At 41.7% G+C, this 22,581-nt stretch overlaps 2 protein-coding genes across 2 annotated transcripts; one reads left to right on the forward strand and one right to left on the reverse strand.

Moving 5' to 3' along the window:
- Nucleotides 1-610: 610 nt before the first annotated feature.
- Nucleotides 611-17,239, forward strand: LOC104504813 (GTPase KRas; the record flags this gene model as incomplete). The annotated part of the gene is made up of 3 exons (XM_010158526.1): nt 611-789; nt 3,004-3,163; nt 16,898-17,239. Coding segments are annotated over 3 exons (456 nt in total), but the record flags the coding sequence as incomplete, so codon positions are not given.
- A 4,578-nt stretch (nt 17,240-21,817) lies between these two features.
- On the reverse strand, nt 21,818-22,173 carry LYRM5 (LYR motif containing 5). Its single transcript, XM_010158525.1, has 2 exons — nt 22,129-22,173; nt 21,818-22,033 (listed from the first exon to the last, which is right to left on the reverse strand). The coding sequence occupies exons 1-2, from the start codon at nt 22,171-22,173 to the stop codon at nt 21,818-21,820; spliced, it is 261 nt and encodes an 86-aa protein (XP_010156827.1).
- Nucleotides 22,174-22,581: the final 408 nt, after the last annotated feature.

The following is a 22,581-nucleotide window of genomic DNA, read 5'->3' on the forward strand; positions in this document are numbered from 1 at the left end:
CCCAACAGTGCAGGCTTTTCATACTTGACTTCCTTTTCAGTGGCATAGAGTTTTGGAGGCGTCTTACTTGCGTACTCTTCCTATTTTATTATTTTGTACATTGCTGGGGCACAGTGTTTTCATAAACATCCATAGAATGAAGGTCAAAGTTTGCTTTAAAAAAAAATTGGTAAACTGAGTAATCTTGAACAAAGTCAAACCTCTTAAAATCAGAATTACAAGTTTCGTCAGTACTTCTGTTAACAGAGACTAAAGGGCGGTGCTTTTGATCTGGATCCAGTTTGTACTTCTTGTCCTTTTGTAAAAAATAAGAACGCTGCTCTTCTGTCTGCACGCACGCACACCTGCGATTACACGCTGAAGATTCAGGATGCAAAGAAGAACGTGTCCTTCCAGTGCTGTTTCCACTCCTAGGTTACTCTGTACGGGTAAATACGGGATGCTGTTTTCCTACTGTCACTTGCCCATCCGTAAAGTTGGATTTTAATGCTGCAGTGTTTTCAGTCCTGCTTGGTTACTAGTAAAGAACTTGAATATCTCCTGACTTAGAGGTGTTTGAAATCTTACTTGTTTGTGTTTAACCAAGGTTTGGGTTTTTTTCTTTTCTTAGGATTCCTACAGGAAGCAAGTAGTAATTGATGGAGAAACCTGTCTCTTGGATATTCTTGATACAGCAGGTCAAGAGGAATACAGTGCAATGAGGGATCAATATATGAGAACAGGGGAAGGCTTCCTCTGTGTATTTGCTATAAACAATACCAAGTCTTTTGAAGATATTCACCATTATAGGTGTGTATATTGAAAGATAATTGACTGACTCTTGTATTAGGTGGGTAGGTTGCTAGCTCTTCCACTAGAAGATAGTTTGATCTCGTTTATGACATAGCATCTAAGGGGAAATTGGCAAATTAGCAATATTGCAACTTCTTTGTGTGTTAGTAGGTCTGGAATTGGGGGTAATCTGAACATCTGTTGCCTTGTTCACAAGTTAGGCAGACAAAATACCTGCAAAGTCTTCTGGTATAAAGTAATGCGACTTGGTATTTCTGCCTGTTCATTGTAAAGACTTCTCTAAAGGTAAACTCTGCCCATTCCATACATAAAGTTGTTGGCTAAGATGGAAAAACTGATGCAACTGAAATTGTACAGACAATACTGTCAATTGTTGACTTTTGTTCTGGGGGTGAAGGGGAAATACCTGTGTAAAGTTAGCAGAAGAGTGACAAGGGTGAGCCCTGATGTCTAAGGAGATCAGACCCCCAGGATGACTGCTAAAAGCACGCTGTTACTAGTTTCTTCATATTCTCTTTTTTAATAAGTAATTAAAAACTGCAACTCGTGGCTTCCTTTCAGCTACACTAATACAGAAATAGAAGCAGTCTCTAGTGATTAACGCATCAGATCACTTATAATTAGTAGCTTGCTACTACACTGAATTCTCCTTGGGTGTTCTGTTAGAGGGCGGTGCGGATCCCACCGAAGACCCCTGAGCTTTGCAGCATGGGTTTGGGATTAGTCCCAAGCACCTAATGTTGAGGTATTCGTAGGTAGGCATTTATAACGCTGTCAGATTTACGTTACTGTATGGTGGAGCAGTGTTTTGCTGTCAGCATTACCCACAAGCGCCCCATCTTCTCATAAGCTGAAGTTGCACTGGTGGTGTTATGGATGGAAGTCACGGCTCCTCGTTTAAGGTGGGGTACCATGGCAGCTGGGGGTAACCCAGGTCAGCAGGTGCAGCTCCCCTGGTCACGTTTGCTCCTGCAGGCCAGCTGATTTCATTGTGGTGTGCTGATGTGAGTAGCTACACAGGTAGATACCTACTTAGAGAAATAGTTTACTGCTGCCTTTTCTCCATGGAGCAGCTGCGGGGTCAGGGGATTGCCGTTGCAAACCAGAGGGGCAAATCTGCTGCCTGCTAACCTGGGGGAGAGATCAGTGTTGAGAATGTGGGCACTTTCTTTCAGGACTGTTTATATTTAAATTGAGCTAGCCAGTCTTCGTGTAAATTACATTCAATTAGAACATTTTATATATCATGAATTGGTACTGGTGACTAAAGAAAAAAAAAAAGGCTGTTAAGGGTTAGCACAGCAGGGGTGACAAAGTAAAAATACCATACCTATGGTTTTCAGAAACACCTTAAACTTCTCTTTCTTATCTAACCAGACTGTGGCAAATGGGTTTCCCCTGGCTATAGAAAGAGTGGACAAAGGCGAGATAGGCGTTGACAAGGGGCAGAAAGAGCTTAGAGGTTTTTATGTGGAATTTTTGTTTTTAAAGAGGTGCACAAGGCAGCTTTCCCAGATCATTTCAAAGAATGTTGTGAGTTCCTGCTGTGCATTCACACACCTGAGGATGACCCTGCAGACTGAAGCTGATGGCTTATAAATAACATTGAGGAACATACTGCTAGGTTATTTGTGAAGGCAAAAGCAATGAAGTTAATGATTGTTATTTGAGATTCCTGGCAAGTACATCTAACTAGTATTTCAAGATGCTTTCTAACTAGTGTTTGAAAGGATGCTCTTACCATATTCCTCTTTGTAGAGAACTAGACCAGTAGTCTTCAGAGTTAAAAAAAACCCTATCTAAATGCAGTTTGTAATGCTGCCTTTAATTAAGGAAAAAATAGCCAAAACCAAACCAAGTCGAGACAACAGTCCTAGCACTTTTGACAGTGTTTTATCTTAGCAAATGATTTTGAGTATTGTGAGTGCTGAGTGTGAGACATAAGTGGTAAGATTTATACCAGAGCTGCTTCTGGCATTTGCTGTTTAAAAATAGTGTAATGACATCAATATCTGTAGTAATTTGCAAAATGTCAACTTCTTTTCTCCCTCTAAATGAGATGATAAATAAACGGTGACGGGTTTGTTCAATTTATTTTTTGGTGGCTTCTAATAGTGTACGTGCAGTAAATTAGCATAAAGAAGGATGTTGGAATCTGTTCACTTAATTTTTTTCATTGTTTTAAAGTCTACCTTTTTTTTTTTTTTTTAGGGAACAAATAAAGAGAGTTAAAGACTCTGAAGATGTCCCAATGGTGCTAGTAGGAAACAAATGTGATTTGCCTTCCAGAACAGTAGATACAAAACAAGCTCAGGATTTAGCAAGAAGTTACGGAATTCCTTTCATTGAAACATCAGCAAAGACAAGACAGGTAAAACTCAAAACTTCCCAGCTACAAATGCAGAACTCTCATCTGAATTATCATAATGTTAATTATTCTGAGCCCTGACAATTGCTTGGTGGTACGATGGCTGTATTTCTCCAGAGCAGAAATTCTTGTGGTGTCTCTTCTTTCTGTCAACTCGCTGACAACTGGTAATTGTTTATTAATGAATGATTCGCTTCAGTTGCGCAAACTGGAAGACTGAGACCTGTCCTGCTATTGCTCTCCGCTGTCGGGCGGCTCCGGCATTCGTAACCTTGCGATAGGCTTCAACAGAATAAAAAGCACTTCTGCTTAGAGGTGAAATGCCTTTTTTTTTTTTTTTCCCCCCTCAGCGAGAGGATTAAGAGGACAAACAGCTAATTAGTTTATTCTTCTCATTAATCACAAGAGGAATTTTTCTTTGAGGCATTGTATCAGCATTAGTGCGACATGGGTGATGTCTGTTTTTTATAGCTAAGCAATCGACCGTGAGTCTGTGGTGGAACTACCGGATGAATTGCTGGGGTGAACTGGTTGTCTTGCACCTTAGAGCTCGCTGCTGGTTTGTTGTAGATGGAGGCAGGCGTTAAGGGCCTTTCAGTGCTTCTCTCGGGGTTTGCTAGGACAGAGGTGGGCAGAGTGGCACATCGGTGCGTTCAGGAGAGGATAATGTACAGATACAGATTAAACTGGTTCTCTACTGGAAGAAAAGCTGACTTACAGTTTTTCTTTTAAGAGTAAACACCTCACTATCAATACAAATTATATAAGGTCCGAGTGGGCAAATAACTGATACACTCTATGTAATCCGAATTGTTATGTGCAAGTTATGAGTCAGGAATTGGATGTAGCAGAAGGAGGTAAATAAGAGCAGAATACTGCAATTTAAGTAACTGCTCAATGTAACTGCTAAGTAGATTCAGCTGCGTCACTTGGCAGAATTTCCTCATAGGTAGTACTTAAATTTTTGGATGTGAGGAGTGAGTATTTTATTAGTGCAAATTTGCTACACCCACCTGAGTTCGACAGGTTGAAACCTGGCCTAATTAGTAAAACTTTACAGAGAAATCAAAGGAATGGTAACTTTTGGCAATAGAATGTCTCTGTTGTGTAGCTCTTTTTTTTTTTTTTTAGATCCTACTAACTTTAATGGCTGGAAATAGGCCACAAGGGTGTTCTGAGGGATGTGGCCACAGACCACTGTAATTATTCAGTCCACTTCTTTGGAAGATCTGTATCAGTGGCTGTCATGGAGATGTTGGGATAAAAAAGGAACAACTCTGAAATTACATTTGAACTAGAAGTTCTCTGCTAACACCTAGGTTTTGCTTTGTTCAGCCTGATTTATAGGGCATCAGGCTTTGTTGAGGAGCTGTTCCTTTTGCAGAGCCACTCTCAATAAAAGTTTGTTTACGATGGTGTGTTTTCAAGGTTTTCTTCTCCCCACCTGCAGTTTACTCCTACGAGTAGCCCCACCTCACCTAGCCAACACAAAATCGCGTGCTCAAAAATCACCACTCCAGTTTTATAAACCCTTGTTTGCACAAAGCAGTATCTGCTTTTTTCTCTTTCAGACTTTGAAGAGGTCTGCTGGAGGTCTCTGCTTGTTTCAGAGGACAGTAGGCCAGTTCTGTACAAACTGTCATTCTGTAATTCAGCTGCTTGTATCTCTGACTGAATATCTGGAGGTGCCAACTGAAACATTACAGAAGGGACCTGACTCTTGGCTCTTGTTTTTCAAAGCTGAGCTTTGCACCCTCTACAGATAAGGGGGGTCCCTATAGGTGTCCTGTGGATTTTAAAATCCACGATACCCGATAGACTCTCCTGAGAATGTTGGTTTCTAGAAGTTGGAACCACTAGGTGTGGCTGCAGATTCTTTCGCAGTGCTGTTCATAACATGTTGTGTTATGAAACTGCTTCATAAGATGTGCTAATAAAATAGTTTTGAGAAGACAAAAGGGAATTGGAAGAAGAACCTGATCTTTAATTACAGCAAGTTCATCTAAATATTCGGGTATGTGTTTGTGTAGACTTACGCATTTGCATATTTTGATTTTTCAGTCACACTGTCATATATATAAAAAAAATCTATGCATATATATACACACACCCCTTCTTCCACAGTAACATTTTTAATTACTGGATTCAAACCATTTTGTGAGCTGCATGTGGCCCATGGACTGTATTTTTTTTATTGGGCAAAATTCAGTCCTTGGTTAAAAATACGTAAATAAATCTGCTTCTGTCTGGTTACATGCAGAACTTCCAAGTATGTGCAGATGTAGCTGGTGGTCTGGTGACTCGTGGAGTCTGTAGAAAGTCTGACATGAATATTTAGAAGTAGGAACCTTCTTTTCCTTTTCTGTATGTGCCATCCACAACACTGAAACATTGTCGGTAATGCCCTGTTGAAGGGGCCCTCGCTATCTCCTTGCTTCAGCCCTTCCCCGTGCCCTGCTTCTGCTGGGGCTCAGAGAGCATCAGAAAGGTTTCTGGGGGAGGAAACGGGAGAGAGAGAGAAATAGGAGTTGGCCATGCAGTCTGTTTTGATTGCTAGGACGCTTTTGGTAATGATGGCATTATATGCTCGTGCAGAATGATACCCCAGTTCCAGCTGAGTCAGTTTTTAAGATTTCCCAAAAATTTGTAGCCAAAAAGTCAAAAACAGGAAGGAGAAAAACACTGAAATGAAGTGCAGAAATAAGTTGTTCTAAAGCTAGTGGTTTTGGTTTTACTTATTTGGTTCTGACTAGCAGTAAACTTTAACTTACTGCAAGAAGATTGTGTTTTAAGCCAAGTCTCTGTGGGAATTTTCATACAAAGCATTGAGTTCATCAGTGAAGTATTGGCTTAGTGCACCCTACAACTTGGGTATAATGCTATAGATTATATTTTAATTAGAACACTGAAATTAATATAATTTATGAAAGATAGCAATAGCCCTATTTCTAAATGTAAACACATGTCAGTGCTGGTGGTTTTGTAAGGCATGTTGCATCACTTATACTCACCCTTTTGCATAAGGATTGTGAAAGGATATGGATTTAGGTTTATTTTCGTAGCTGGTTTTGTCTTTCTTGGTTTGACTTAAGCTTTAAATTCAAATTCTTCCCTCTCTAAATGAGCGTAGGGCTCCCAAGAGCATCAGTGGTGTCAGTGAGAGATGAGAGGCCAACTTGTTTTATCCCCACCAGAGCTGCATCCTGTGTTCTTCACTGGGCTTCCGTTTGCCTGGGAGTTGTGCAAGGAAGAGCTGTAAGGCTGCACCCCGAATGTGGTTTGACTGTAGGATTTTGTATTCCGTGGAACACTTAGCTATCCTGCTAGTATTGAATTTGAAGGAAGAGCAGATGCATGGACGTTATTGGAAGCAGGGTAAAGGATTCCCCGAAGCGTTAGATGTCGTTGATGAGAATATATACTTACACTCACTTTTAGGTCAACGGCTTCATTAAACACCTGAAATCACAGGGATGCTGTTAAAAAGGCATTGTAGTTATTTTGGCTGTCTGATGCGAAATAGGTTCTCACTTTTCAGGTGTTTAATGAAGCTGTTGACCTAAATCACAGGGATGCTGTTAAAAAGGCATTGTAGTTATTTTGGCTGTCTGATGTGAAATAGGTTGGGCCCCAGGTTTGTGGCAAAAATAAGTAGAGAACCTGTGCCTGCCGAGATTGGTGCAGTATTTACAGAACTACAGTAATCGGTGCAGTATTTACAGAACTTCATTCTTGCATTTCAAACAAGATCTGTGAGTAGCCAATAATTTAAGGCAGTTTGCTTGAACCAGCTTGCCATTGTTTTAGGGATTTGTCATATCTGTTTAATAATACCGTCTGGATTATAACAGCAGACCACGTTGGATGTAGGTCAAGTGTACAGGTCCCATTTAAAAAATTTGTTTTCAATTATAGCTTTGTCCGACTTTACAATGAGGGCTGAGGTGTTTTCTGTCACTTGTTTGTGTTTGTAAGGTAAAACTTTTTTTTCAAAAGCTTTCAGTCCTTCCCGAGAGCAAGGCCTCAAGAAAAAAGTTTTGATGATGCTGAAACAAATTCTGGCATCCAGCGTGTGCGCTGAATGACTCTGGTATGCTGAGGGAACAGGTTTGTTATTTACCTAACCTAAAGATAAGTAGGTGCAGCAAAAAAGGAATATGTCTGCACAACGGGTGAAATTGGGGTAGGACAGGCAGCTGTAATTCTGTCACTTCTGAACTTCGGAGTGATTAACTTTGCAGCTTTTTAATCATGATTTTGTGCAATGTTTAGTATGAATTTACTGACGTACGACTGGTATTTAACTGTCGTAAGATAACGTCATCAGCTTGACACCCTCTCCCTTCACAACCTCATGTTGGTTCTGTACGTGGCCGAGTTGTAGTACGCGTTTCCCAACAGTCCTTGGAAGTGTGTCTGGTTTAGAGGCAGAAAAACAATTAGCCGTAACCTGTAAGCTGAATGTTACACGAGATTCTTGCAGGTTTGTGTATTCTCCAGTATTGGCTAAGATGACTATTGCTGCAGAGTTTTACATTGGGAGTGCTTCTGTGCAAGTGAGTAGCGTTCTTTCTGCTTGTGTCCTCATGAATAATTTGGTGTTCATTTGTCTAAGAGTTGGGTTTTGGAGACCAACTCTGATCAAGTGCATAAAGGTGGACACAGAACATTTTTGAGATGTGAAGGCTAACTTTCATTAGTTTCCTTTAAGCGCTATTTACAGCAGCAGAACATGTGAAAATCCCCATTTGTACTTTGGTATGTATTTGAAATAACACTTCTTTGCACACAGTCGTATTTTAAATTGAATGTTTGGCTGTCTCCTAGGAGTCAAAAGCATCTTGAACACATTGCCTCAAGGTCATGGGTTCTTTGGGCTGTTAAGTAAATAGCAGTTTAGATTTTGAAGTTTTTTTTACTATCTGCCAAAGGTTATTTTTGCTTCCAGTTCTGACAGCTGACAGAACTGGTTAGTCATATCCTAGGTGTATGGCCCATGCTCATTTAAGGAAAAATACTGAAGAATCTTAAAAGAAATTGGTATTAAAATGGTTTATAAGACTGGTGCCAGCCTCTTTAAAAAGCCACCTTGTGTTAATGAAATTAGCAAATATGTCTGTATGGTTCTTTCAGAATAATTTCTTTCGACAAGATTCATGAGGCTGCTCTTGGTGGTGGCTGTAGTAGCGACTTCTTCCTTCACTCTGCGTCTGTCCCTCTCTCTGCATTGCTAAAGTAAATTACAGCTCATATTGGTGATGGGAAAGTTGGCAATCAACGTTGACTGAAGAATTGCTATCTAATTATTCATGTGAAGGCTCCATAATCAAATCAAGGGTTTCTATGACAAAGAGTAGACTTCCAAAAATGTTGATTCTCGTACAGCCTGTGCTTTGGCACGTAGCAGCTGATCAATGTTTACTGTTTCCCCTTCAGGAGTAAACTTCCATTCCTTCCAGAAAAACATGGAAGTATGAGCTTTACTTGGGTTTTGCTGTTAATACTTTACTACATCCTACCAGGGCACGTTCTGTATAACGGAGTAATACAATGCAAGAAATAAATCTAATTCATACAATCCTTAAATTCAAGCGGGTGTTGTTCAGAAGAACCCTCAGACAAGCAGCAGCTTGGTAAGAATGAGGCTTCGATGTGACAGCCTACGGTACAGTTCATGCTAAATGACCCAGTGGCAGTAAAAATTTGCTATTTTTATCATTAGGTGCATAATATGATAATGGGTTGGAACAATAATTTATGGAAAATCTGCCAAATAAAAGTCCAGATGGTGCATTTAGGCAGTAATAAAGTTTTGGGGCTTAAACAGTTGTTGTCTCCACAATAATCAGTCTGTTCTATTTTTAATTTTCAAATAATGAGTTTGTATTAACAACGCTGTTGAGCTGACTGAAGAGACAAGTAAGGATATTGACAACAAGGCAGAGGAGAGGTTTGCTCTACCCTTTATAAACTGCAGCTGAACATTTTGCATCTTGTTAGAAGACTGTCCTCACAGATTTATTTAAATTTTTAAGTTCATGCACAGATACACTCAGTTTAAAATAACAGATATTATAACTTACAGCTGGTACTGTACCTATTTATCTTGTATTTGCTTAGAGATCTTCAGTCCTCATACTTTTGGGGCTTTTTTAAAAATTCTTATGGTACCATCATATCCAAGTGGTGTAAACACAGAGCTGCAGAAAGGTAGGATGTGAGACCAGAGAAGTAAAGCACATAGCTGTGTCATCCCTGGAACACCTGAAGAGCTCTCCTCAACCAGAGAAAAATCTGAGGAGCAGAACTTCCCAGGCTCTCTGCACTTAGTTTTTATTATGGAACCTTGGCAGTTGCCTGAGTCTGGCCCAGCGTGAACAGATTAGGTGTGCCCTGATGTGAACCAAGCACTTCATATCATCATGTTTCTTTTTCTGCATGGAAGGATAACTTCTATAATTAGAATAACTTTCAAAAGTAATTACTTAGGAAATATCATATACTTAAGGGACTTCTTAAAAGCACTTCGCTGTGACTCAAATATCTCTTTTCCTAAATTCAATAGCATGCTGCTTGCTCTGTGAAGTAAGTAACTGTAAAATCCATATTGTCCAGAATTTAGTATTCTTAGATTTTCTCTGTAACCTCCTAGGATATTATCTGGTTAGACTTTCTCTATACTTTGTTAGTTAGTTCCACAGATTTCTTTTTTTTCCCCAAAGGAAGTACACATTATATAAAGAATGGAGCATAAACAGCTTCCTTGCCTGCCCAAACAGTAACAGTTTCTCACTTTGGCTAAGAGGTGAAAATAGGTGGTTAACTGTGTGTTTACAAGTACCTTCCAGTACCAATCAAAGGTTTTGTGCCTGCTAAATACCTCCCTGCCCACAGAGATGTGTGAAAACGTTCAGTAATACAAGAGGTATTATTTTCAGGGCAGTATGTGATGGAAGAAGGTAATTCTTTATTATTTTTTGTCAAAGTGTTACCTTGTACAGGAAAAAAAGAGGGTTTGAAGTGTAGCTGTTCACAGTAATTGGTAATCAGTGTCTGTCTTGCTTCCATTAAAAAGTATTTATCAAGCAGCAAGTGTGCAAGCCCAGCACTTCAAAGATATAAATGGAGATCCCAATACTTCCCTCAAGTAAAGCTCATAATTTCAGTAGTTTTTGTTACGGTTTTCCCCTGCGGTGGGTGTCCCAATATGTCACGATTGTTAACGAAGCAGTTTTTAAGGAGTTGTGTTTTACAATGCAGAGAGTGGAGGATGCTTTTTATACATTGGTGCGAGAGATTCGACAGTACAGAGTGAAAAAAATCAGCAAAGAAGAAAAGACTCCAGGGTGCGTGAAAATTAAAAAATGCCTTGTAATGTAACAGGGTAAGTTGTGTAACGTACCAGGGTAAGTTTTACAAATCACCTGCCAAATGAAAATGATTGACAGTGGCTTGCAAATCAGACATTTTGTGGTTAATTGATGACGTAATTTAAGATATCGACCCAGTCCGATTCGAGTACAGTAGTCCTGAATAATATTCCTGGCAAACACCCAAGTACTAGGGATTTGCTTTTTTCCATGGGTTTTTGATAGATTAACAAGAACACTCTGCTGCGTATCAAGTTCCCCATCGGTGAAACACAGAGCTGGTTTTGTGTGTGAAGAAGTTAAGAGGAAAAGGTTTTGTTGCAGGTGTATCGCAGACACTGTTGAAGTGTGTGTTGGTTGGACCTTCAGGCTGATGAGCTGAGGGGAGAGCATCACTTTCATAGTCCTTCTCAGATGCAGAAACAAGAGGTTTCTAATCCAGCAAAGCAGTATCTGGCTAGCGGCTAGCATGGAGGATTTCTTGACTCTCAGGCCCTTCCTTATGCCATGCCATTTTCCCCTTGCTTTCCCGCAGCTAATAAATAAATAACATTTTACCAATTTTCAGAAATACATTAGTTTTCTTTTTTTTGTCAACTATCATGCTATGTGTAATCCAGATGTGGGCAAAATGGTAGGGTTTCAGTTTTTTGAGGGCCTTTACAAAGCCAGGGGTGAAGCAACAGTGAAGTAAAACTGGAGGGGGTGGGGAGAAAAATGAACGTGACAAAACCACCCCTCAAAAAAACCCCACAGCAAAAACAAATTGTCACAAAATTGGGGGGTGTTTTTCAGTACATTCCTGTAAGGAGAAAAAAAAGGGAGGAGGAGAGGGGAGAAGAAACCGTGATAGGGCAGAAGTGTCTAGGTGGGTCTAAATCACTTCCAGCACTTCCTGAACAAACCATCAGAATAGCTCCTTGGGTATATGGCTGCTGTTAATTCTTTCCCTCTTACTGCGCTGATCCAGAGTGGGTTGTTACTCCTTATGCGCTTGTCCAACAGGAGGCTGACCGGGAATTCCCCACTGTGTAACAGAAGAACTGTTTGCCCTTCGAGTTGTGTTCTCACTTCTCAGAGCATCTCGCAGAGGTAGTGGAATTTGACTTGGACTCTGAAGAGATGCTCCCAACTGTAGGAATATTCCCTTCAGTAAGGGAGTTCTGTTCCTCTTGTAGGGGAGCAAGGAGAAATTTTGTTTCATATCAGTTTTTACTAGATCTGCTCAGGCTTAAAAACTGAGATTTGGTAAGTGGAGAATGATGGCTCTGAGAGAGTTCTTGAGGTCTTTCCTTAAAGATGCGCTTCGTGACCTTCGTGTCAAAGGTTTCCTTTGCAGGAAACTGGAAACCAATTAGGAAGCAGCCCAGTCTTGCACCCAAATATCAATAAAATTGATGCCATCAACATACCTTGTTTTATTCTTCCCTAGTTAGTGAAAAACAGCTAACAGCTGCTTGGCAGGATTACTTTTGATGACGACAGTATGAATTAAATTGCTTAAACCTCCTTCGTGTAGCCTTCTGAAAACCAGTTTTGGTGTTTCTTGCTGTCTCACTAGTGTAGCCTACCTCAGATTAGTACTTATTCTGTAAAGATCCTGAATTCTGTCGGGTTTTCCTCTCTGGAATTCCTTGGGAGAATGAGAATGGGATGGTGGCAGTTGTGTTTTTCATTATTTTCAGCAGAAGCATCTTTTCAGATTTTTAAGGTTCTTTTTGATAGCTCAGCTTGCTTTCTACCAGCTTCCTCCTTTCTTTCTGCCTATGGCCAAGAGAAGTACAGTTTGGTTGTGGTGGTGGTGTCTTCCCCAAATGGGGGGAATCTCTTTTTGTCAACGATAACTACAGGACTCTAGAACTCCAAGAGCGTTTGCTGAGGGGAGGAAACGTTTGTCAGTACACGAGTGAATTCTGAGTAGTATCGATAGTCATTTCAGCAACCGTATTCCAAAATTGCTGCGCTGCAGCTGTAGTTGAGTAGTGATTCCAGTGGAATAAGAAATCCAATGTTTAAAACAGTCTGGCTGGAATTGCTTTTTATTCAGTAAGAAGATGCGTATTATTTCAGTCGGATGTATAGCAGATAAGCTGAGGAGGGCAGCACCTAATGATGAGAGTCTTTCAGCTGGGATTTGAGACTTCAGAAATACTCATAACACAATTTGCAGTGATAGTCAGTATTTATTTTCCTTTTTGGTCTGTGGATAATCAAATATGATGGTCCAGAGTTTTGCTGCCTCTTGGAATATTCAGTTTACCTTCCTGCTGCTTACGGGATACCTTCTTGGTCGAGTTAATCTATACAAGGTAGGTGAAGACTTTGACAACCCAGATTACCTACCGTTAACTGCTGATGCTTTCTGAGAGGTTCCAAAAGTACGTAACACCTTTTGCTCATCTTATTTCCAGCTAGCAGGAAGAAATTTCTGAAATGCAGTGTCAAATCCTCAAAAGGTCTTTCTTGAAAGCATTAAAGCTTTTGCATAAAAAGCGTACTACGAAGAAGAGTTTCTCTAAGGCATAAATCGGGCATCTAGATGAGGCGATTCAGGTTGAGCTGGGTTGTTATTACAATGTTTGAATTACTGAAGTTCATTAATTTTTAGAATTTTGGTTAAAACTCTTAATTTCATTATTTTTTTCCATTGTACTACTGAGGTACACAAATAATCTGACTGATACGCGTGTGTGTGCGTATTATATCTCTTAAAAATGTATGTATTAAAAATGCACTCTTAAACAATTATAAGCTTGTTTAAGGGCCTATTTGAGCCTGGTGTCTTTAGGAATTCTAGTTTCCTTATGAGTTTAGGGTTTCTTATTGACAGTCAGGTTAGTTGACAGGTCTCATACATACATATAACTAGATTTACAGACTTCTGTGTGGTCATGGGACCAATGAAAAGTTGTGGCCAGGACAGACACAGTTCAGACTCTTCTGTTTTCATTTCTTAGTTGCCCTTGGGAAATCAAGTGCCAGGAGCAAGTTCTGTCAGTGCACCTTAACTGAGGCAGTGTGGTATAGTTCTGAGCACGCACAGTGAATCTGGGGTTTTTAATTCTGAGCCTGGATAAAAATTATCTGCGGTTAAAACATGAACTGAGGTCTTTCACTCTTCAGTCTGTGGATTGAGTTCTCCATTTCTAATTCACAAATACTCTGAATGTGGTTCTATATGTCCTGTTATAGTCATTACCTGAATTTAAGAGGAACTGTGGCTGGACTGAACTACTAAATTAATAGTTAATCATTTTAAAGGCTTGATCTCCAGAGGTGTAAATGCACGGAGGAAAGCCAAGTCAGCTCCCTGGTATGTTGCGACATGCGCTGTATTTAACAGCTCATCACCCTACTAGGGCAGAACAGAGGTTTCAGCCTGAACCCAGAAGTCCTGTGTTTAAAGGCCCACAATGGTCTCCGGATATTCTTTTGCACAAGTTATTTTCTCTGTAGTTTAAGAACGGTTTAATGAGGGAGGGTTGCCTGTTGAAGACTTAAATTGCAGTTTTTGTTTAGCACGTCGCATTGGAAGATGCTGCTGAAAGCCGGTGACTGTCCTTGTAATGATTATTTTTGACACATTAATGAGGAGTGTGGAATACTGAAAGGTAGATTTTGTAAGGGTACACGAGCAGTCTTGTCAAAGAATGTTGCGCAGAGGTTTTTCTTACACCGTTCTCGTGTTCTGAGAATGAGACTCTTCTGTCTGTTGTGATTGATCTCGGTGCTTTCCTCCCAGCTGACTGTCTGGGATGGCAAGTGCAGTAGATGCACTTTGAGAGGTCATTCCTACATCATTTCCCTAAACGTTTGCTAAAGGTTTGTGTTGTGTGTTAATGCTGAAATTACAAGCAAAATACGCTAGCGCTCTCTAAAATAACACCAAGCGTTCCTAATTCTCAAAAGATTCATGGGTGACATGACCTTTCCCAGAGCCCAGGCTACTCTTCCATTAGGCATACTACATCAATTTTATGTTGATCAATAATATTTTAAAATGTAGAACAGCTTGCAAGTGTATTTTGTGTATTACAAGACCTTGCAAATGTGTGTTGTTAGTATGGGGAGATGGGCTGCCAAGGGCCTGGATCGAACAAGAGTTACTTGTGAATGTTTTGTGAAGTTGAATGTGAAGTTTTAGAATAAATTTAGGCCATACTGGGAGAGGGGTGATTCTCCCCCTCTACTCTGCTCTTGTGAGACCCCACCTGGAGTGCTGCGTCCAGCTGTGGAGCCCTCAACACCAGAAGGAGATAGACCGGCTGGAGCGAGTCCAGAGGAGGCCACGGAGATGCTCAGAGGGCGGGAGCCCCTCTGCTATGGGGACAGGCTGGGAGAGTTGGGCTTGTTCAGCCTGGAGAAGAGAAGGCTCCGGGGAGACCTTATAGCACCGTCCAGTACCTGAAAGGGCTACAAGGAAGCTGGGGGGGACTTTTTACAAGGGCCTGTAGTGACAGGCCAAGGGGTAACGGGTTTAAATTGAAAGGGGGGGGGTTTAGATTGGATATCAGGAAGAAGTTCTTCCTGGAGAGGGTGGGGAGGCACTGGGACAGGTTGCCCAGAGAAGCTGTGGATGCCCCATCCCTGGGAGTGTCCAAGGCCAGGCTGGATGAGGCTTGGAGCAACCTGGTCTAGTGGAAGGTGTCCCTGCCCATGGCAGGGGGTTGGAACTGGATGGGCTTTAAGGTCCCTTCCAACCCAAACCATTCCATGATTCATTGCTTTGTAAGTGAAGCTACTTATCACCTCGCTGCTCTTGGGACTGCCTGTGCTAAGTCTCATCACCATTTCGTGTTTGAAGCAGTCATGTATGAGATGACTCTTGCCTTTTTGTTGTTGTGCTTTTTCCAGAGTTCCCTTTCGCTTCTCTTACTGAAGTAGGCACACAGGAGTGAAGAGTGCTAATTTTTACTGGCAGCTTGAAGTGCCTTCAGCTCTGTTAGCTGACAGGAGGTGGGAAGCTGCCTGCCAGCTGCAGGGCTACATGTCTAGACGCAGTTCTGTAGTGATGCAGTGGGCTGCTGTGATACATTAACAGTATACAGCTATTTATGATCCATCTAAAAGATGACATAAGGAGTAAGTTAGTGAAGAATCAACATCGCTTCTTATCTTAATGATTTTATGACTGTCAGTGCTCAAACTGTTGAACGTAAAGGCTGGCTGAGGGCACGAGCACTGGATTGGGATTCGGAGCAACCTGAAAGCCAGGCAATAGAACAGGCTGTGTCAGGTCAATAGGTTGTTACAGAGTATGCCGTGTAGCATTGGGCTTGATCACAGTTCATGTCAGGCTTTTACATACGCTGATCGCATTTGACCAGAGTTAATTTTTCCCAGCTATGATTACCCCCAAAAAAACACTGATTTGTGAAGAAGCTTTAGCTTTTGTGCCTGTAGCTTAACTGTTGGAGTCGTGGAGATTTCTGAGTGATTCTACATGATACAGCACTGTCGATAATGTGTTCCATGTGTCTCTATATAATTCAAACGGAATGATTTATCAAACAATAGTTGATCATGGGAACATGGGATTGATTTGATTGTAAAGATTTATAAAACTGTGTTGTGATTACTACATCAATGTGCCTGAGAAATGACCTGAACATGTAGAATTGAATTCTTGCTACAAATATCCGTGTTTACTTTTTCAAACTGCATATAGATTGTTAAGCTATAACCAAAGCTAACTTACGCTTCAGAACTTTATTCTGCAGTCTTACAATCTAAACATTGGTACCTATACTTCCCTAGTTTGAGATGGGACAACACGTACCATTTTTGAGATGGAGAAGAGGGCAGTACACTAAATTACTTCCCTTACCTCATCAGTCATGGAATTGGACCTGTGGGGTGTCGGTGCTCGGCCCGAGGAGTGCGTTGCCTGCAGGCTGCTGTAAGCCCGCTTTGGGGAGCAGCTGAGGAGGGCAGGCGGGTGTTGGCTGTTGCTGGCATCAAAACAGTTCGTTCAGTTGGCTCTTTCCATGCTCCTCGGAATTTGGGAGAGGAGCAGCCTGTAGCTGGGAGCTTCTGTTCAAATGATGGGAGCCCGCTCCTCAAAGCTGCTCTCCTGCAGCACCTCTGCCCCTGCACAGTAACGCAGTCAGACTGTTCCTCTGATGCGGCCCTTTCCATCCGAATGCAGTTTTCCCAGCACACCCCTTCCCAAGAAACAGGAATGGAGTTCCTCCAGCCTCTTCCAGGGGACGTCATAAAAGCCTCAGAAAGGAGAAGGCAGTGCAGCGAACCAGAGGGCCGATGGAGCGCACCTCACCTACCGGCTCCCGCCAACGCAGGCCGTGCCTGAGCAGGTGCCTCGGTCTGTTCATGCGGTCTTAATGTGTGCCTGTGTGTCTCTTTTCAGGGTGTCGATGATGCCTTCTATACATTAGTTCGAGAAATCAGAAAACACAAAGAGAAGATGAGCAAAGATGGTAAAAAGAAGAAAAAGAAGACAAAGACAAAGTGTATAATTATGTAAATACAATTTATCCTTATTCTTAAGAAGTACTTAAGTAATTTTTGTACATTACACTAAATTATTAGCCTTCGTTTTAGCATTACTTTATTTTCTGCTTCATGATCCTGTTAGCTTTACCTGAATGCTTGTTTTAAATGACAGTGGAAACTTCATTCCTCTTAAAGTGCCAGTATTCTTTGACTGTTGGTTCTTGAACTAGCAACGCCTGTGAAAAAAACAAACACCCATCCAACAAAAAAACCCTGAGAATTGTCTTGGGACTCTTCGGTGCATGCACAGTTGCTAACTTCTTATTTTTCTTACTGATTGTGAACTTCTGTGTGCAAACCAAACAATGAAATGATGCTCTACACATTCTAACATCCCCTTTAATTTTTTGGGCTTTTTTTTTTTTTTTTTCAATCTGGTTGGGGAAAAAGGACTAGTTAGCAAAAGAGACTTGAATTTCAGCCTTTCTTTTATTTTAGACTGACTGCAATATGGAGAGACCAGAAGCCTTTATAGTCTTCCTGTAGATTTTGCTTCTAGGCGTCTAGTCTTGTAGCATTTCAGATCAACTGTAATGAATGTAAAGATAAAACTTTCACACAGAAAATTTTTCACTGCAATTTGTCACGGTCACTCCTTAAATACTCTATTTTTTCTATAAAAAAAAGAAAAATTAAAAAAAGACAACAATGCACATCTGGCAATGGAAAAAGTAAAAGTTCTAATTAGGTTGATTTGCTGTTGTTAATGCATTGCTTTAAGACTCACTGACGTTTTGTGTGTGAAGACCAGGGTGAAATCCTAGCTCTGCTGACCCCCCTGGGGGCAGATCTTTAAGGAGCTGTGTTCAGTAGGTACAGGATTCCACCCTTTGTCTCTAGGAAATACTGCAAAGCCTTAACAGATCAGTTGATTCAAATTCTTAGGTTAATTCATACATGGATCCAGAAGTTGCCATTAGAATTAAATCAGAATTAATCTTAAATTATATAGTGAAGTTAAACCATTCTGGTTCTGTCCCCCGAGAGTGGCATGAAATATTTCCGGATGCCCATTTTGTGCAAAATAGGGGAGGAATTTTTAAACTGCAGTAACATCAAATGAGTGAACGGATGAGTTGGATTTAGCTGCTTCATGCAAATGACTTGGAAATCCACTGTGCCATAAAAATGGTGTCGAGTTTGCACAGACCATGGTTTCCAGGGTCCGTGGTGTTGGTGTGATGTCTGTGAAGTACCAGTGTCGTTGCACAGGTGAAATGGGTGGTGAGTGGAGTTCCAGTGTCGCAAAGCCAGAGCGAGGTTTTAATGTCGTCTTTCTCCGTGGTTAAGTTCTCTTGTGATCCCTCTCCCCCCTCTTTTTTTTTTTTTTTTCCCCCCTGATTGGCATTAATGCAGAATTTTTGTAGCCGCTCTCCTGTTGGTACTGCAGTAGTCTAGTTATTCTGCACTGAAGGAAGAGCCAGGAATTCCGGTGTTGCCAGTTTCCGTTGTCTTGCCGTATGTGTGGCGTCGTTTCCTTCGGGCCGGGGTGCCTGCAGGTACGCTGCTTCGCGGTACCTAACTGGGCTGCAGAGCAAAATTGGAAAATGTGACTGGTGTACCTGTAAAAATAAACCAGGAGACGCTGAAGTAGGATAGTTCAGGCCACTGGAAAGCTTGGCACAGGGAATTGCAGCATTGCACTTCGGGTACACCTACACAATGATGTGGAAGTCTTACCCAGTGCGGTTTTCCTATGCCTGAGTGACTTGGACCGTTGATGTGATGTCAGAGGTGCAGCCGGGTGAGGGAAGGATCGTCGTGCTTCTACAAACCCCCCCACGGTGAGAAAGCAGCAAAGCTGGCGGGGGGGAGGGTGTGTGCTGTCCGGATTGCTGCGTGTTCTTGAACTGCGGCGCGGCTGAGAGAAATAACGCTTTTCCCTGCCTGCGCCCCCCCATTCCCCTCCCCAAAACCCAGCCCCACCTCCCCTCCTTTCAGCTTGGGTGCGAAATACGCTACAGACTACGAAATACTTTGAAAAACAGTAATAGAACCTAACGTGTGTCTTCTAAGGACCAATAAGGAAAAAGAACAGATTCTTAATGTCGCAACACGTTTTGCACCTTCTGAGGTTGAAACATTTGGGAGACCGTTAGTTGTTTGCACATTTTAGACACTCTTGATGATAGATGAGGAACGTAGCAAAAGTGGGTAGTATACCTTGAGCAAATGGAAGTAATCTGAAGGTTAAGGTACTTGGTAACTGAGTCACACTGCATGTAAAATTAGGGCTGGTCTAAAATTCTTACGCTAATTTAACTAAAAACTGTTAGAAATTTAAGCTGAAATGTCTATCAAATGTGGTGTTATAAAGCTCTAATGGAAAGCTATATATAAAACAGGGTTGGGTTTTTTTTCCCCCACTAAACGGCATCTGTAGCCACCAATCTAATTAAATTAGTACAAAATCCGTTTAGATGAGCCCTTATTTACTTTGCTTTTTAAAGGAAACCCACATCCTTGCCGCTGTTGTGCAGTTTTGTCTTTCGTATTTGTCGAGATTTGGTGAAGCATGTTGGATTGCAGCTTGCACAAGTTGATCTCATGATTATTCTGTCTTCCCCTATTTGAAATGCTTTCCAAGAACATACCCGGGTGCTGTCCGTTCCGACAGCAACTACTAAACGAGCGTGTGAATCGCTTGCTGCGTTCACGCATCCAGTTGCCACGTGTCAGGGAGTAACACCTTCTTACAGTAGCTTTATGTAACTCCGGTAAACAACGCTATTGCTCGGTTTTGTTTCAAAACCCAAACTTAATTCTTTTTGACCGGTCTCCTCGCCATACGATTCTTGCTGTAAATTCCACTGCATCAGTTTTGTTACGGTCACGGGATCGCTGCAGTGGGTAGATACTGACACACAATCCTCTGCTCTCGTCTGTACTACGAAGCAATACAACTAGTACCTTCAACGACCATCAAAACTGTAAAGAAATCATTCTGTCTCAAGTTTACATAAAGCTACATAGATGGTAAATCCTTCCCAACATTTCTTTCTTCCACTGTCTTGTGTTTTCATGTTGAAAATACTTCTGCTTTTTCCTCTTGAGTGCCAACTTCTTACTAGAATGACTTCTTAATGTAATATGTTTACCTGGAATGTATTTTAACTATTTTTGTATAGTGTAAACTGAAACATGCACATTTTGTACATTGTGCTTTATTTGATGTGGAACATATGCAGTGTGATCCAGTTTTTTCCATCATTCAGTTGCGTGACCTAGGAATGTTGGTCATACCCAGACATTAAGTTAAAAAAAGAAAAAAAAAAAAAAAAGACCACTGTTTGTTTTAAAATTTTTAATGTTTTTAGGAGTATGTGCTGTGAGGTGATCTGGAATTTGTCATTTTTTTTTTGTCAAACTGTACTGCTCCTATTTATTGTAATGTAATAAAAAATAGTTATTGTGGGTTTCTGTCCCAGTTTGCTTTTTCTCTCCAAGAATTTCAGTGCCTCAGCTCTAACGGATTATCCCACGAGCGGACAGAACGCTTTACCTCTGCAGCCTTTGCGTCCTGTACCTGGCGACGAGCAGAGCCGCGCTTCACGCGTCTTGTTGGCTGGCCGCATGCCGCCTGGCCCACACCGCCCCCGGTTGTGCCCCGCAGACCCTGCTGTCGTCAGCCCGACTGCAGCCCTGAATGGGTCCGCAGGTTTAAAACACCCTGAGCAACCATTCTGTGTTCCTTCCCCGCTGTGTGTGTTTTCTTCTGTCAGCTGCCTTCCATAAGCTTGGAGAAAAGGTGAAGGACACTTGACTGATGGCGTTGTTTGCGGGGGAAAAAGGTGTGAAACCGCTGCTGCTCTATAACCTTACACTTTGGCCCTTTGTTACCAGGTATGGATAATCAACTTTTAGCAGTTATTGACAAGGGTAGGTTAAATTCTGCAGCTGAAGGTACGTGTTCAGAAGAGGTTTAAACGCAACATGTAGCGGAATTGAAGCTGATGTTGCTGTTGTCGGCAGTTCTGCTGCAGTGATCTCCCCAAATACCTAAATGATACTGGAGATGGGACAGAAATGCAGGTAGAATCCTACAAAACAGAGCATGTGCAGAGGATCAGTTCTGGCACAAGTCTGCCTTGCCTACAGACAAGCCAAGGCGTACAGAGTTACCCAGGGAGCAAACCGCCACGGTCGCACCTCTCTTCCAGGGAGAAGGGTAACGTTCTGTGTTCCCGCTACAGCGGTTACACCGCATCAGAAACTGGCAGTAGCAGGAACTGTCTTTAGGGTTTAAAGTGCTTAAACCACTGTTGTTCAAAATCGCCCCCTTCCTGGCACCGTCCCCGCCAGCGTGGCTCGTGCACGTTTAGCAGACGCAGTTCAAATCTTTGCTTTGGAGAAGGTGCTCATTTACGCTGGAAATGAATCATTAAAAGGTGGAAGACACTAAAAATTGATGAATCTTCCAAGTAACAAGAAGTGTAGTGCCTTGAATCGGCATTCAAACACCAAGCTATCGGCTAAGAGGAGCTACCTGTTCAGCATCTGCAGCGCAGGGAAATGGAACAGAATTACGTTACCGCTGTTTCCTGCAAAACCGTTTCGTACGTGAAGCTTTAGTTCAAGGAAGTCAGAGGTAGTTGAGAAAAACCTATTGCCCACATAAAAACCCCAAGTCCTTCAAGCAACTACTTGAGGGGAAGCAAATTCCTAATTTCTACTCTGGATGGGTTGGAAAGATTTACGTCTCAGTTCTTCTGAGGTTACAGCTCCTTTATTGTTCATGGAATTGTATCGTTACACGCGAAGTCCTCAATGCCCATTACTGGCTGTCGTCGCTGTAGTAGCGCTGTTTCAGAGCTCTGTATTTTCTGAGGAAGTACAAAGCCTCCAACTCTTTGATAACAAATTCTCCTCGTGCGATGAGTTGCTTGATTTTTTCAGGGTCTTTCACATCTTTATTTTTTAGAAAAGCTGCTTTCAAACGGCTTCTAAAGTAGTCTGCTCCTTTGGGATACTCCCTTCCCAGGTACAGCAGCTTAAAGGAAAAAAAAAAGGGGCTTTTATAGGCTGAGCGTGCAGTAAAAGGGTTTTGTCTGGTTAAGGAAAGTGCTTGTGGTATTGAACACTTACATTTTTGTACAGATTCAACACTTCACCTCTCAAAGAATTGGCCATTCTCACATTTCAGTGAACTCTTTACTCCTTTGATTTTAATTATTTTTTTTTTTACCTAAAGAATAATCAGTTTGACATTAGCCTTCCATGGAGTCAGTAATCCCAGCCTCATCCTCCGCAGAAATTACAGCTTTCTAACCAGATTTTCTCTCAGTGTAGCTGTGCCTGCTCCAGCTCTGCCATATCCAGGCTGCACTCGGTCTCCTCCGCTTTTGGCTGCTCTTAATCTTTGGTGTTTCTCCTCCCCCCTCACACCAGAAGCCTCCCAACCCCTGTAACGCTCCGTTTTTTAATAAAATCGTCTCAGTGCATTACGAACGGAGGTCAGGGCACGGTGACAAAACGTTACGGGGAGAAAAATAACGCGTTAGTAGGTTTACATTTTCGTAAATAACCGCAACCGGCCTC

This window comes from Eurypyga helias, unplaced genomic scaffold (genome assembly GCF_000690775.1).
Source record: "Eurypyga helias isolate BGI_N326 unplaced genomic scaffold, ASM69077v1 scaffold32229, whole genome shotgun sequence".
Taxonomy (NCBI): domain Eukaryota; kingdom Metazoa; phylum Chordata; class Aves; order Eurypygiformes; family Eurypygidae; genus Eurypyga; species Eurypyga helias.